This window comes from Ornithorhynchus anatinus, chromosome 11, assembly GCF_004115215.2.
Source record: "Ornithorhynchus anatinus isolate Pmale09 chromosome 11, mOrnAna1.pri.v4, whole genome shotgun sequence".
Lineage (NCBI taxonomy): Eukaryota > Metazoa > Chordata > Mammalia > Monotremata > Ornithorhynchidae > Ornithorhynchus > Ornithorhynchus anatinus.
The window spans coordinates 9,752,150-9,768,597 of NC_041738.1; the positions used below are offsets into that span (position 1 = coordinate 9,752,150).

Consider the following 16,448-nt stretch of genomic DNA (forward strand, 5'->3'; position numbering starts at 1 on the left):
TCATGCTTCCTCCTACGCCGCCCGGCCCACCGGCTCCCCAGAGCTATTTGAGCAAGTTTCAGGCACCGAGCTTGTTGACAGACTAAGAGGGCATAACCAGCCAGTCAGGGTGGCGTGTCTGGCTGAAGAATAAGGGTCAAGCAGGGCACTGGTTCCAACTGGGCAGCCGTCATGATTTTTGAAGGCTTTCAGCCTAGTGTGATGACTGAAACTGGAGCTAAGCTCCTGCCTGCAAAGTGCCTTCTCTCTTCAGGGAAGGGCATAGTCTCAGCACCTTTAGTTGGAGTAACAGTAGCCTCAGATTTATTTTAATGGCATATGTTAAGCACTTCCTCTGTGCCAAGCACTGTACTAAGCACTGGGGTAGATAAAGGATAATCAGATCGGACGCAGACCATGTCACATACGGAGCTCCCGACTCTAATCCTCATTTTACAGATGCGGTAACTGAGGCAGAGAGAAGTTAAGTGACTTGTCCAAGGTCTCACAGCAGACAAGTGACGGAGCCAGGATTAGAACCCTTGGTCCTCTGACACCCCAGGCCCGCGCTTTTTCCACTAGACCAAGCTGCTTGTCAGGATTATGAGATCATACACCCACAGATGAGTTTCTAAGGGGTGGGACTGTGTCCGGGACTCCATGGAAACTAAAAGGAAGACAAGAGGAAGGATTATTAATAGAGTCGAGGCTGAGGAAGGAGCCAGGTGACTGCTCCGTTTTAATCAGGGTCTGAGGGCACTCAGGCTGATCAGAGATGACAGAAAACTGATTAGGATAATGGCTCAAAGCAGGAAAGTCCTGGGTTGGGCACCACAGGATAAATGGGCTCTCCAAAGGCCGGTCATTTCACCTCCATAGTTTGTGGCTGCCTTTGGTCAATTAAGTGAGCTTGGATAGAGGAGGGAATTGTGGATATCAAAAAGGGTCACCGTCACCCTATTTCTGAGGGATTCCTTGGGCCTCAGTCGGAGGCAGAATTTGGGTTGGAACGATCTGTTGTCGAACCTATGTCAGTTTTTCTTATGTTGTATTTGTTCCAGGGTTTGGCCCATTGTGGGCACGGATCGTGTCTGCTATATTGTACTCTCCCAAGCCCTTAGTTAGAGAAGCATTATGGCTTAGGGGCAAGAGCACGGGCTTGGGAGACAGAGGTCGTGGGTCCTAATCCCGGCTCTGCCACTTATCAGCTGTGTGACTTTGGGCAAGTCACTTCACTTCTCTGTGCCTGTTACCTCATCTGTAACATGGGGATTAAGGCTGTGAACCTGATTACCCTGTATCTACCCCAGCGCTTAGAACAGTGCTTGGCACATAGTAAGCACTTAACCAATACCGTCATTATTATTAGTAGTACCGTGCTGTGCTCGGCACACAGTAAGTGCTCAATAAATACGGTTGACCGACTGACTATAGTGTACACTCAACAGATCCCACAATTATTATTAATCATTATGATGATTATTGAGAAGCAGCATGGCCTAGTGGATAAAGCCCGGGCATGGGAGTCAGGAGGAGATGGGGTCTAATTCCGGCTCCGCCACTTGTCTGTTGTGTGAACTTGGACAAATAACATCACTTCTCTGTGCTTCAGTTACCTGATCTATAAAATGGCGATTAAGACTATGAGCCCCATGTGGGACAGGGACTGTGTCCAACCTGATTTTCTTGTATTCACCTCAGTGCTTAATAGAATTTCTGGCGAATAGTAAGTTCTTAACAAACAGTATGATTCTAAATTATTACAATTATTCTGTTAGTTACAGTGGTTGAAAGGCTTCCTGTGTCCTGAGCTATCATGAGTCTTGTAGCATCCATATTTTTTGAGCCCCTACTTGGTGCAGTGCATCGTACTAAGCGCTTAGGAAAGTGCAACAGATGCTTTAGACTGTAAGCTCATTGTGGGCAGGGACTGTGTCTTCCAACTCTATTGTATTGTACTCTCCCAAGGGCTTAGTACAGTGTTCTGCACATAGTAAGCACTCAATAAATATAACTGATGATGAGCCTCATTCTAACCACACATGTGGATCCTCCTAACTTCCTGTTAAATGCTCATTCATCTTTCTGGAACTTTACTGGGAAAATGCACTTGTCTGGATGCGGTGGAGATATTTTGGGTATCCGCCAAGCAGTCTGGAAGCCTTTCAAGACTTTTCACCTGAGAAAGTTGGGAGAGCAGATGTCCCCAAAGGATCGCAGGAGGGCACTGAACCTCTCTGAGATGAAGCCTAAGTAACCAGGAATTTTCAAAGATCTAGTCTTGTCTTGGAGCACCTAGTTTTGTGAAGTTCAAGGGTATTTTTGATCTCCTGTAGGATTACTTGATCTCCTTGTGAAATGATGCATGACCAGGATTTCAGGAAGTTACTGTAAATTGGCCCAGCTGGGTATTCTAGGGCGAGCTGTTATTTTCTGCCGATAACTATTTTCTATTTTCTTTACTATTGAAAGTATCCACCCACCCACTTTGTCTGGGTGTTCCTGGGGCAGTTCTACTCTTCCAAGTATTTAGTTCAGTGCTCAGCACATAGTAAGCATTCAGTAAATACCACTGATTGACAGCCAACATGGTATTTTCAAATTTTATCAACTTTGCCAATTCAAAGCCAGACAATTCCTCACTTCCCAGAGGGATTAATTTTCGATTTTCAGTTTTCAATATGGGTCCCCCAAAATTGAAGCTGAAGCATGTCTTGAGTGGTTGTGACGATTTGCAAGACTTTCTCACTGTGCACATTAGTACTGATAGTATTTATTGAGCACTTACTGTGCAAAAGAGCACCGTACTAAGCACTGGGAGAAAATACACAAGTGGGAATTAGACACAATCCCTGCCCCTTGCAGGGGCTCACAGTCTAATTAGCCATTAAACCCTCCCCCTGTTATTCCCTTTCTTCTAATCCTCACCTCTATCCTCATCTCTGTATATTTTCTGGAACACAGAAACCACAGGAAGAATTTGCCTTACAGTGTATCTTGAGAAATGATGAATGAATGCATATATTAAGAGCTGCAATGCAGCTCTGTTCCTTCCTCCAACCTGGAATTTAGTTCGGTGTCTGTCTCCCCACTATACTCTAAAGTCCTTGAGGTCAGAGATCGTGCATATTTACTTTCTCGTGTTTAATGCGTTACCTTGCACACAGTGAGTGCTCAAAAAATACTATTGATTGATTGCAGACTTAAACTCTGTTTCTTTTTTTCTTTTTATGGTATTTGTTAAGCTCTTGCTTTATACTAAGCACTGTACTTAGCCCTGAGGTAGGTACAGGCTAATCAGGTTGGACACAGTTCATGTCCTACGTGCTCCTCACAGTCTTCATCCCCATTTTACAGATGAGATAACTGAGGCCCAGAGAAGTGAAGTGACTTACCCAAAGTTGCACAACAGACACGTGGCTGAGCCAGGATTCAAACTCAGGTCCTTCTGACTCCCAGGCCTGTGCTCTATCCATAAGGTCACACTGCTTCTCACTAGGTCCTGTTGCTTCTCCCACTCATAAAGTCATTACAAATTTACACATGTACATGAATCAACCAATCAATTGTATTTCTTAAGAACTTACTTTGGGCAGAGTAGTATACTAGGCACCTGGAAAGTATAGGGTAACTGAGGTGGTAGATATGTTCCCTGACCACAAGGAATTTACGGTCTAGAGTGAGCCACGTGTATGTGAGCATTACAAAGGCACAGTTTGACCAATAAGCACCCACCAGGTCCCTTTCAATTTTATTGGCTTCCTATCCCTCTTCACATCATCTGTAGGCTCCTTGTCTTTCCCTTCAGGTACTTTAATGGTTAGCCATCACAAATTCATTTTTGCTTTCCTTTCTCATCTCTTCAATCAATCGTATTTATTGAGCGCTTCCTGGGTGCGGAACACTCTTCTGCACTCCCACCACCCCAGTCCATTGTTCTGATTCTTCTCCAATTGATCTTTTTCTTGTGATTCTTTCATTTGGGTGAGCTTTCCATTTCCTCCACTTCCCATCCACTCTTTCCCTTCACCTCCTTCAATTAGATCCTCCTTTTCAGCATTGGCGTCTTCTTCAGATTAACCTTCTCTCTGTTCCGCATTCGAACTGTCGTATCGCCAGGCTGTGTTATTGCGTGGAGTCTTGGACGTCAGGACCTGTGTCGTCGTGTTCGTAGAGCCCGCTCTGTTCCCAGGGCTGTCACTTCAACCGGTACCAATGTCCATGTCTGATGCGTGTCTTTCAGAACGCGGCTCTTCAGCATCTTTTTATCCGGAAATCCTTCCGGCCCTTTAAATGCCTGCAGTGTGGGAAGGCATTCCGGGAAAAGGATAAGCTGGACCAACATTTACGCTTCCACGGGCGAGAGGGGAACTGCCCCTTGACCTGCGACATCTGCAACAAAGGTTTCATCAGCAGTACGGCCCTGGAGAGTCACATGAAGTTCCACTCGGACCAGAAGACCTATTCTTGCATCTTCTGTCCCGAGTCCTTCGACCGCCTGGACCTTCTGAAAGACCATGTGGCCATTCACGTCAACGATGGCTACTTCACGTGCCCGACGTGTAAAAAGCGCTTTCCGGATTTTATCCAGGTGAGTGCCAAGCCTAGGCTGCCCCTTCTCCTGAAGAGGGGGGGCTTTGATTTCTCGGAAATGTGCTTTTGCCCGTCACCTACTATTTAGAGCCCTTCAGATTCTTTTCCTGCAGGATAAAAGGTTAATATTATTATTATTATTACTGTTATTATAATAAGCTCTTACTACATGTCGAGCACTGTTCCGAGCACCAGGTAGATAGAAGATAATCAGGTTGGACACAGTCCCTGTCCACTTGGAGCTCACAGACTAAGTGGGAGGGATAACAGGTGTTGAATCCCCATTTTACAGTTGAGGAAACTGAGGTCCAGAGAAGTTAAGTTACTTGTCCAAGGTCACAGAGCAAGCATTTGGCAGAGCTGGGATTAGAACCCAGGTCCTCGGACCAGGCTCGGACTTTTTCCATTAGGCCACACCATTTTCCTTTATCAATTCCATTTCTAAGCAGTGAATCAATGTGGCTCGTGTTAGCTCAGCCTGCCCAGAACGTACATGCATAAATCAAGCAAGCAACGAGACCAAGTGATCAATTCCCGGAATTGACAGAGGTAACACTTATTAATTTTAAAATATCAGCCTCAACTCCCGCTAACACACCACACTCCTGGAATCAGGCCAGATCCTGGGACTTTCCTCTAGTTTCTTGATCCATGCTATACCTCTCCTTCCTCCATTTTCCTCCTTTGTAGCCAATCAGCTGCAACTGTAGGGTTTAGGGCAGAGGCTGTCAATCTTATTTAAAAATGGTACAGTTGCCATCCTTGTGAGCAGGTTAAGAGTCTTCCAACTGTACTGTAATGTACTTTCCCAAGTGCGTTGCTTTGCACACACCAGGTGCTCAATAAATACTATTGATTGATGGATGGATTTAGGTTTTCCTGAAGCGATCCTGCTTTTCCCCTAATGTCTCCCTCCCACCTGCCAACAAACACACACACACACACACACACACACAAATACAAATGCCCACCTGAGCCTAGGTGTCCCTGTGGAGCGGAAAGCAACAGGAACTAAGCGGGTGACTTACCTATGCCTCAGAGTCTTGGGGACTAAGCAAGGAACTTTGTCCTTACTCGTTCAGTGCTGCTGCAATCATTTGATGGTTTTTATTTAGTGCTTACTGTGTACGGATCACTGTCCTAAGCGCTTGGGAGCATACAGTATGGTTGGTAGACACAATCCCTGTCCATAAGGATTTTATAATCTAGAGAAGAGCTTCCAATTCAGTGGGCTCTCATTTATCCCCACTGGCTATCAAAATGGCTGACTGCCTACAGTTCTTTGAATCACTCAAAAGGTCCAATTACCCTCACTGGTAATTTAATTTTGGAAGTGAACCTAACCCTAAACAACTCTTTCCAGAATTATTTGCTTGGGTGGTCAATCAATCGTATTTATTGAGCACTTAGAGAGGGCAGAGCTCTGTACTAAGAACTTGGGAGGATACCGTATAACAGAGTTGGTAGACATATTCCATGTCCAAAAGGAGCTTACAGTCTAGAGGGAAAGATTTTTAAAATATCCTCAAAATTCTCTACTTTGGACTCCCAAATGGTTCCTTTTTCCCCAAACTGCTCCATGAAAAATTGAATTTAATCACCCACAGGCTCATCTGAAATAATCCACTGCTTTGTAAGTAATCCTAATTGTGGTATTTGTTAGCATTTACTATGTATGTGTTATAAGCCCTATACTAAGCAGAGGAGAAAATACAAGATAATCACATCTAACACAGTCCCTGTCCCACACAGGACTCTTCTAAGTAGGAGGGAGAACGTGTATTGAATCCCCATTTTACAGAGAGGTAACTGAGGCACAGAGAAGTGAAGAGCCTTGCCTAAGGGCCCACAGCAGTCACATGGCAGAGCTGGGATTAGAACTCAAGTCCTCCGATTCCTAGGCCCGGACTCTATCCACTAGGCCATGCTGCTCCTCAAGTACTGGGTGTCAAGCAGCCAGATGATGCCCTACCTTCCTCGAACCAGGGGAAAAAGCGATAAGGTCTTGGTTGAAGGTTCTGCATTTCCTGGTGGGCTGTGGAGCTTCCTCCTCTTCCCACACAACCTGTTTTGCTAGAGCAATTGCTCTGAGCTCTCATCATCAGACAGCATACCCTGAAGGAATTGCTCAAAATGAATCACTGCCTAGCTCTTTGCCCTCCCTAGCCCAGAGAGCCCAGGAAACCACATTCCTGTTTTCACTTTTAATTGAAAGCAAAGAGAGTAAACCTCAGGCTGTGGTGGAATGAGGCCCTGATGGGGTGAAATCGGGAGCTCATTGGGATTTTCAGAATCAGCTAGCTGACAGAATTTTGTCATTGTTGGGCAGGGAATGTGTCCACCGACTCCTGTTTTACTGTCCTCTCCCAAGCACTTAGTCAGTTGTATTTTTGAGTGCTTACTTTGTGCCAAGCACTGTATTAAGCCCTTGGGAGAGTATGCTATAATAATAAACAGGCACATTCTCTACACTGCTCTGCACTCAGTCAGTGCTCGATAAATATGATTTAAGATAAACTAGCTACTCATTGACAGACAGTCACCCAAGTCGTTTATAAAAGAGGCCGGATTCGGGGAAAACGGCAGTGGAGGGGAAAGAAGCAGTGAGGAAGGATGATTTTTTTTGGTGCAATGACCAGCTTTGACTGGTCTTTTTCCAATAAAGCACCATTGTCCCCATTCAGGAGGTAGGTTAAAGGGACTGGGGATTCCTGAGAGCAGAATGGAGCCTTCTTATAGCTTTTTACCCACGACTCCTAGTTACGTAGAAGCATAAGACACTGACGTTGGGCTCTCTACACGAGGACTTTGCTAAAATAGAGCTGACTGAAGTGTAAGACCTCTTCTAATCCCAACTTCGCCTCTGGTCTGCTGTGTGACCTTGGGCAAGTCACTTCAATTCTTTGTGCCTCAGTTAGAAGCAGCGTGGCTCAGTGGAAAGAGCACGGACTTTGGAGTCAGGGCTCATGAGTTCGAATCCCAGCTCTGCCACTTGTCGGCTGTGTGACTGTGGGCAAGTCACTTAACTTCTCTGTGCCTCAGTTCCCTCATCTGTATAATGGGGATTAAGACTGTGAGCCCCACGTGGGACAACCTGATTCCCCTATGTCTACCCCAGCGCTTAGAACAGTGCTCGGCACATTAGTAAGCGCTTAACAAATACCAACATTATTATTATTATTATTATCTCACCTGTAAAATGGAGATTGAGACTGTGAGCCCCATGTGGGACAGGGACTGTGTTCAATGCGGTTTGCTTGTATCCACCCAGCACTTAGTACAGTGCCTGGCACATAGTAAGTGCTCAACAAATACTATAATTATTGTTTTTATTATTTTCTCGAGGGGCCGTAATAGACCTTTTTACAAAACACAACTTGGGAGAAGGGAGAACCCTGGGTTGGAGGGAAGAATGGATGGGCTCCTCCTCACCGTCCTTGTGCATACCCCTTCCCTCTGCACTCCCCGCAAACCAACACCGCCCTTGAAGTTTTTTGACTTGTCACTGTTGCCCTGCACTGGAAAGGCAGGAGTGTGGTCACCTCCGGCAGTGGGGCTCCATGTCTGAATGGAGTCAATAATAATAATAATTATGGTATTTGTTAAGTGCTTACTCTGTGCCAAGCACTGTACTAAGTGCTGGGGTGGAGACAAGCAAATTGGGTTGGATACAGTCCATGCCCCACATGGGGCTCACAGTCTCAATCCCCATTTTACAGATGAGGTAATTGAGGCCCAGAGAAGTGAAGTGACTTGCTCAAGGTCACACAGCAGGCAAGTGGCAGAGCCAGGAAGACAAGTGGCGGAGCTCCACCGACGGTGGGCTCCATCTCCGAGTGAGGTCACCATAGGCTGTGGGGCTTCCCCTCCAAGTGGGGTCACCACCAGTGAAGGGGCTCCATCTCCGAGTGGGGAGGAGGAAGAAGGAGGAAGAGAAGAACCCGGCCCATCACTCCTTTCCTGCTAAGAATTTGATTTTGACTTGAGTGGCCTCCCACCAAAATTGTGGCTATTCTTGTGGGGGAGAAAGGGAGCAAAGAAAGAAGGATGGGTATGAATTGTGACTCAAGGCCTGGATTTGGCCACTGGCATGGCTGCATGCCAGAGTTTCTGTCGTACACAAGGCTTCGCAAAGTGCTATTGATCAAACATGGCATTTCTGCCTGTTGGTCACCTGTTTTTGAACTTCCTTGTCTTTACCGGGGTCTTCACTGCAATTCCATTGCCATCACCAGGTGAAGAAGCACGTGCGCAGCTTCCACTCGGAGAAGATTTACCAGTGTACGGAGTGCGACAAGGCCTTCTGTCGCCCGGACAAATTGCGGCTCCATATGCTCAGACACTCAGACCGCAAGGACTTCCTGTGCTCCACCTGTGGGAAGCAATTTAAGGTAAGTAACCGACTGGTCCTCCCTGTTTCTCGGCCAACAGCCTCCCCCCACCGTCACCAAGACTGGGCTTGAAGAAGCCAGATTATAACAATAATAATAATAACCATTATGGTATTTTTTCAAGTGCTTACTTTGAGTCAAGCACTGTTCTAAGAGCTGGGGTAATAATAATAATTGTTGTACTCGTTAAGTGCTTACTATGTGCCAAGCACTGTTCTAAGCGTTGGGATAGATCCAAGGTAGTCAGGTTGGACACAGTCCCTGACCCAAATTGGCCTCACACTCCTAATCCCCATTTTACAGATGAGGTAACTGAGGCCCAGAGAAGTGAAGTGACTTGCCCAAGGTCACTCAGCAGACATGTGTCAGAGCTGGGATTAGAACCCATGACCTTCTGACTCCTAGGCCTGTGCCCTATCCACTAAGCTACGCAATCAGGTCAGGCACAGTTCCTGTCCCACATGGGGTTCACAGTAGGACCGAGAAAGGGTATCAAACCCCCACTTTACAATTGAGTAAACTGAGGCACAGAGAAGTGAAGTGAGTGGACCAGCCTGGGTTATCGGGGGCCCAATCAGACTTTGAGCCAAGGTCTCCTTGAGTTTAAAAGCCAATGCCTTCTTTTCCACCAGGATCTACATTGCCCCAAGCCGGAGACAGGACTGCAGTTAGCTAAGAGAAGCTCTAGTCTGTAGACACACTCAATCAATGAACTATTGAATTATTATCAATTATTCAATGCTTACTATGTGCAGAGCACTGTATTAAGTGCTTGGGAGAATACAACAGGGTTAGCAAACCTATTCCCTTCCCCTCAATGAGCTCTTTTCTTGAATTTTTTTTATGTTTTTTGTTAAGTACTTAGTATGTGCCAGGCACTGTACTAAGTGCTGCGGTAGATATGAGCTAATCAGGTTGGGCACAGTCTCTGTCCTGCATGGAGCTCAGAGCATTAATCCCCATTTACATCTGATGTGACTGCCCCCGGAGAAGTAAAGTGACTTGCCCAGGGTCATACAGCAGACAAGTGGGGGAACTGGGATTAGAACCCAGCTTCCTCTGACTCCCAGGCCTGGGCTCTGTCCACTACACCGTGCTGCATGTCTTGCCCCAGGCTCCAACCTCTCAATCCTTGAACTCCAAAACTTACACTTTCCTGAGTGTGAAATTCTGTCTCCTTTGGCTCCCAACAGCGGAAAGACAAGTTGAGGGAACACATGCAGAGAATGCACAACCCGGAGAGGGAGGCCAAGAAAGCCGACCGCATCAGCCGCTCCAAAACCTTCAAGCCTCGCATCGCATCCACTGACTATGAGAGCTTCATGTTTAAGTGCCGTCTGTGCATGATGGGCTTCCGGAGGCGAGGCATGCTGGTTAGTGTTGAGCCTCTGGGCCCCTGACTCCATCCTCAAAGTTGGTTGGCCTATTCCAGGGATTTTCATGTTGGGTTCTACGGATCACTCAGTAAATACGATTGATTGATCGACTGACTGCTTTGTGTCTGCAGGTTTCCAGCGGTTAGAGTGAGGTCCTTGGGGAAACTGATATGTCTTCCAAATGAAAGATTTTAGTTGGTTTGTTTCTTTTCCTTCTCGGCTTCTCTCTGTTTCTTTCATTATTTTTAATGGTATTTGTTAAGCACCTACTATGTGCCAGAAACTGCCAAGCGCTGGGGTGATACAAGCTAATCACATCGGACACAGTCCATGTCCTACTTGGGGCTCACAATCCTAATCACCATTTTACAGGCGAGGTAACTGAAGCCCAGAGAAGTTAAGTGACTTGGCTAAGATCACAGCAGATAAGTGGCAGAGGTCCTTCTGCTTTAGCCACTAGACAACACTGCTTATCAATTCTCTCCTTATTCCTTCCTCTGTGATGCTGTAATTTGTTTCCCTTCTGCTTTTTCTTCTTTTCCTTCTTGTGTCTCTTTTCACATTTGCACTCCTCCTTGCCCTCCATAATTCCCTTGATCTCATTTCTTCCTTGCGGGCTCCCTCTCAAATGTCTGTTTCCCAGCTAGGAAGCAACCTAAGGGGCAATCTTGCTTCCGGGAAAGGGCGTGCGGACTCTGGCCGGTAGGCAAGGCGAGATTGATGGTCCATCTCTGACGACCCGCTTCCGACCTCATTACACTTTCAGAAAATGTTACTCTTGGGAGCCAGGAAAATCACAGAGTGGCATCGAAAACGCCAAACCTGGGGCTATATCCCACCCAGGGGCCTCGGAAGAGCTGGGTCCCTGAATAATGAAAGATTAGAATGCATGGGGAGAATCCACCAGAGGGAATTCACGCGGGTGAAATTTTGCTTTCTCCGAACAGCAGTTTTTTCAGCCAAGGACTGTTAATGGGATCCATAGTGACCCGCTTCACTTTCAGCAATTGGCTGCAAGTGAGTGTTAACCCTTTGGTATCAGAGGGCTCCAGTGCTTCTGGTTCTCACCACATGCTTTTTTGTCTCTGTGCCTCAGGGAACTCCAGCATCCAGGACCACAGGTCCCTTGTGCCATTTCTCATTGTAATGTGGTTTCTTTTCTCTCTGCTGTACCCTCCTTTTAGGTGAACCATTTATCAAAGCGACATCCAGACATGAAGATAGAGGAAGTGCCGGAGTTAACTCTGCCCATCATCAAACCTAACCGCGATTACTTCTGTCAGTACTGCGATAAGGTAAAAGGAAGCTAGCTACCCATCCAGTGTGCTTCTTTTGGAGCCGTGCTTGGAGCCAGTTTGTCTCCATCTGTAGATACATATCTGGGCCGCCATCTTCTCTCACAGAAGAACGTTTTGCCCCTTGGGTACTGACCAGTCAGAAATAAATGGTTCTGGGGGCACATTCATTTCAAACAAACAAAAAATTCTGATAAAGAAGTCATTGATTTAATTTGATTTTATCTTTCTTGGGGTGCTTCTTCCTTCATATCTTAGGATTTCAAGAGAAGGGGGGAAGGCACCACCTCCCTAGGCTTTTCAAATGGGACATCTGGTTTGATTTTTTTTTTTTAATTTTTGGTTCCTGAGAAAAATTGAACCTGATATTCTCATCAGAGAATCAATATCCAGAAACTGGCAAACAGGACACCGGCTGGCTTTCGAGAGGATGGTGATACAAAAAGAGCCTCATCCTGGGATTGTTCCCCCCTTGGATTTAGCTGGATTTTGTGAGGTTTAGTCCAGCAGGTCCCAGCTGAATAAATCCCACCATCCTAAATCATATCAACCCATCAGCCATCCCTGACACTTACATTCTTGTTTAGGCCCCTCATTAGCACTTCGTTGTACACACTTATTCAATAGTATATTCAATTATTAATTTTGATTTCTCTGTTTGTAAATACTTTCGTGTTGGTCTCACCCATTAGAATGCAAGCTCCTTATGGGCATCTCCCAAGTGCTTATTACAGTGCACTGCACCCAGAGGACACCCTACAAATCCCAATTCTACTACTACCTAGCCAGGAATGGATTCAGACAAAATTCCCCTGTGTAGCTGAGTCTGCTGACTGAAAGTCTGGGAAATTGAAGAGCATTTCTTCTCTGTGAAAGATGCACGGAGCAGTAGGGTATTTTTGAGACATCTTTTCCTTGGGGAATCAGATGAGGCCCCAGGGGCCAGCTCTCTTTGTTTTATGGTATTTGTTAAGCGCTTACTGTGTGCACTGTTCTAAGCACTGGGGTAGATAGGAAGGACAGATTTGTGGCAGGTAGGTGTATGGGAAAGAGAGCAGGGGAGGAGGTTGTGGTCTGAGGGAGGGATTTCAGAATTGGTGAGGATAGAGATTGCACAGTGCCTAGAGCTCTAGAGAAGCTGGGGCTTTCTCGCCCACAGCGGAAGACCGGGGGAAAAGGATGGTTGTCCACCTACAGTCCAGGGGAGCGGCCTCTGAAGATAGAAAGCAGCTGTCAGCTTAGACCCAAGCCTAAGAAAAACTGAGATCGTAAAAAAAAGACCCTATTTTAGTGCATCTTTTTTTTTAAGGTTTTCATTAAGGACGTACTATATGCCAGCCACTGAAGTTAGGGCTGGGGTGGATACAAGCTAATAAGTTTGGACACACTCCATGTTCCACATGGGGCTCTCAGTTTTAATCCTCACTTTACAGATGAGGCATGGCTTAGTGAAAAGAGCCCGGGCTTGGGAGTCAGAGATCGTGGGTTCTGATCCTGACTCTGCCACATGTCTGCTGTGTGACCTTGGGCAAGTCACTTAACTTCTCTGTGCCTCAGTTCCCTCATCTGTGAAATGGGAATTAAGACTGTGAGCTCCATGTGGGACAATCTGATTACCTTGTATCTACCCCGGCACTTAGAACAGTGCTTGGTACATAGTAAGCGCTTAACAAAAATTATCGTCATCATCATCATTATTATTATTATTAGATGAGGTAAGTGAGGTAGAGAGAAGTTACTTGCCCAAGGTCACACAACAGACAGGTGGCAGAGCTGGAATTAGAACCCAAGTCCTTCTGACTCTCAGGCCTGTGCTCTGAATCCTCTTCTTTGGACCAGCCTGTGCCTGGACATCCAGTCAATTTTTAGATCCCCAAATTAACAATAATAATAGTAATTGTGGTATTTTTTAAACTCTTATTGTCTGCCAAGCACTGTACACAGTCTCTGTCTGTTAAGTGGGGAGCAAGAACCAGTGCTTCCTCTCCATTTTACAGATAAGGAAACTTGAAGCACTAAGAAGATAAGTGACTTGGCCAAGGCCACAAAACAGACAAGTGACAGAGCTGGAATTAGAACCCAGGTCTCCTCACTTTCAATTGATCAATCAGTAGTATCTATTGAGGGCTTACTGTGCGCAGAGCATTGTGAACTTCCCATTTGGGAGAGTACAAGACGGTTGGAAGATATGATCCCTTCCCACAAGATGCTTACAGTTTAGCAGTAACTGTAGCAGCAGTAGTAGTTATAGCATTCATCCATTCAGTCGTATCTATTGAGTGCTTACTGTGTGCCAAACACTGTACTAAGCACTTGGAAAGTACAAGAGGTCAATAGATCTGATTGAATGAGTTAGAGCAGTAGTAGTAGCAGCAGTAGTTGTTGGCTCAGTGGAAAGAGCCCGGGCTTGGGAGCCAGAGGTCATGCGTTCTAATTCCGGCTCCACCACTTGTCAGCTGTGTGACCTTGGGCAAGTCACTTCACTTCTCAGTGCTGCAGTTCCCTCTGTCAGCTGTGTGACCTTGGGCAAGTCACTTCGCTTCTCTGTGCTGCAGTTCCCTCATCTGGAAAATGGAGGTGAAGACTGGGAGCCCTACGTGGGACAACCTGATTACCTTGTATCTACCCCAGCGCTTAGAACAGTGCTTGGCACATAGCAAGCACTTAACAAATACCAACATTATTATTATGATTTTCATAGTATTTATTCAGCCCCCCTTGGGAGTAATACATTGTAATATGCTCCAGGGAAAGTATAACAGAGATAAAAAGACCCATTCCCTGCATGCCAGGAGCTTGCAGTCTTCAGGGGGAGGTTTGGGGTGGGCCAGGGTGCTATGATGTGGCCAGCTGCAGAAAGTTCAGGCCACTCTGCCCATTCCTAACTTCAGCAGGAAAGGGGCTTAGAGTCTCAAAAGCCAGTTAGGCGTATTAATTGAGCCCCCAGCTAGTTCAACCAACTGAAAGTTTAGGTGATTGAAGAAAATCATGTTTGGTGATGCAAGAGAGCCTTGTCTTCGATTTTTCTCTGAACTCTGTTGTCATTTCGGCTAGCCTCAGTTTGGATAATCGAGGCTGAGATCAATTAACTTTCTACTGCCCGTTAAGATGATGATGGATGGAGTCTCCCGTCGGGAACGCCAGGTGAACATATTGGGCCTGAGGCTTCAGGACCGAGCCCCAGCGCGGAGGAATCGATTCTTTCGACAGCCATTTGCATAGAATCACTTGCCCTCTATCTTCCCCGCCGGGTAGCGTTCTCGCTGGGGCTTGAAGTGCAGCGAGTGAGCAGGTGGGAGGGGGTACAGCACGTGGCGAAGACGGTGTGTGACCTGGCCCACTTTTGCCAGCTGCATGCAAAACCCAGAATGAGGATTTCCACAGAAATGCGCTTTCCACTGGACCAGGAGCGGAACGCATGGCACCGTAAAATGGATAGTGCCAAATGCTTAGTACAGCGCCTCGCACGCAGTCAGCACTCAAGAAATACCATTGATTGATTTCATATGCTAAGTCAGAGGTCTGAAGAGAGCCAGACAGGAAAAAGTCAAAAAGGCAGAAGCCCACAAGAGGGCAGAATCTAGCCATTGTCCTCCATGGTCACGGGCCTCTGACTTTCACACTGTTCTAGATGTTTTTAAAGGGTTATTTTTTTTAAGAGCTTACTCTGTGCCAGGCACTGTAATAAGCCCTGGGCTAGATGCAAGCTAATCAGGTTGGACAAGGTCCCTGTCTCACATGGGGCTCACAGTCTTAATCCCCGTTTTTCAGGTAGGTGGGGGAACTGAGGCACAGAGAAGTGAAGTGACGTACCCAAGGTCTCCCTCCAGACAAGTGGTGGAGCTAGTGTTCGAACCCCAGACTCATGATCTCTCCTCTAGGCTCTCCTGCTTCCCGTGTATTTGAACGTATTCGACGCATTTGGACGTTAAAATGTTAAAACACGGGATGACAGGAACGTGTGGAATAGATCTAATCTATGCACTTCTGCTAATACGACATCGATTTTTATGTTTTGTTCGCCCAACACAGCCCCACTAACTCCTTGGACACTCGTTTCCCTACCTTCCGAAAGTCGGATTGTAGTAGACGCCGTTCTCACTCCAAACCGCTTGCTCTTGCAGGTTTACAAAAGCGCCAGCAAGCGCAAAGCCCACATCCTCAAGAACCACCCGGGAGCGGAACTGCCCCCGAGCATCCGGAAGCTGCGTCCAGCCGGCCCCGGGGAGCCAGACCCCATGCTGAGCACGCACACGCAGCTGACCGGCACGATAGCCACCCCTCCCGTCTGCTGCCCTCACTGCTCCAAACAGTACAGTAGCAAGGTCCTGACCGACTGGGTTCCCGGCGCGGGGAGGGTCTCCTTGGACGATTGGACCCCCCATTGTAGTTTTTAAGAGCCTACCCTGTGTAAAGGATTGTGCCGCGTCACGGAAAAATCATAGTATTGATCTAAAGTGCCTAACGTTCGCAAAGCACTGTGCTGAGTGTTGCCGAAAAAAGTCATAGTATTGATTTTAACTGCCTACTGTGTGCAAAGCACTGTGCTGGGCGTTGCTGAAAGAAAGTAGTAGTGTTGATCTTAAGTGCCTACTGTGTGCAAGGCACTTTGTTGGATGCGGAGAGCCGGGAGGGGTAGGGGGGAAATGTGTGGATGAGAATTAGACACAGTACCTAAGCTGAAAGGACTCACAGTGTAAGAGACAGGGGGAGGGGGTTGGCGACGGGCACATGATTCAAGATGAAGCCATAAAAATAAGGAAAATGATATATACAACAAGAGCCAGTAGGTACTATGGCTAGAGGAACAGGGT

General features: G+C 46.7%; 1 protein-coding gene across 2 annotated transcripts in view; it reads left to right on the plus strand.

Moving 5' to 3' along the window:
- Positions 1-16,448, plus strand: part of PRDM10 (PR/SET domain 10) — a 110,759-nt gene that overhangs the window by 78,472 nt on the left and 15,839 nt on the right. For both annotated transcript variants that reach the window (XM_029075121.2, XM_029075122.2), the window contains 5 exons: positions 4,223-4,570; positions 8,808-8,963; positions 10,157-10,336; positions 11,524-11,634; positions 15,759-15,959. In XM_029075121.2, the coding sequence (XP_028930954.1) occupies positions 4,223-4,570; positions 8,808-8,963; positions 10,157-10,336; positions 11,524-11,634; positions 15,759-15,959 (996 nt within the window). The remainder of the gene's footprint in view (positions 1-4,222; positions 4,571-8,807; positions 8,964-10,156; positions 10,337-11,523; positions 11,635-15,758; positions 15,960-16,448) is intronic.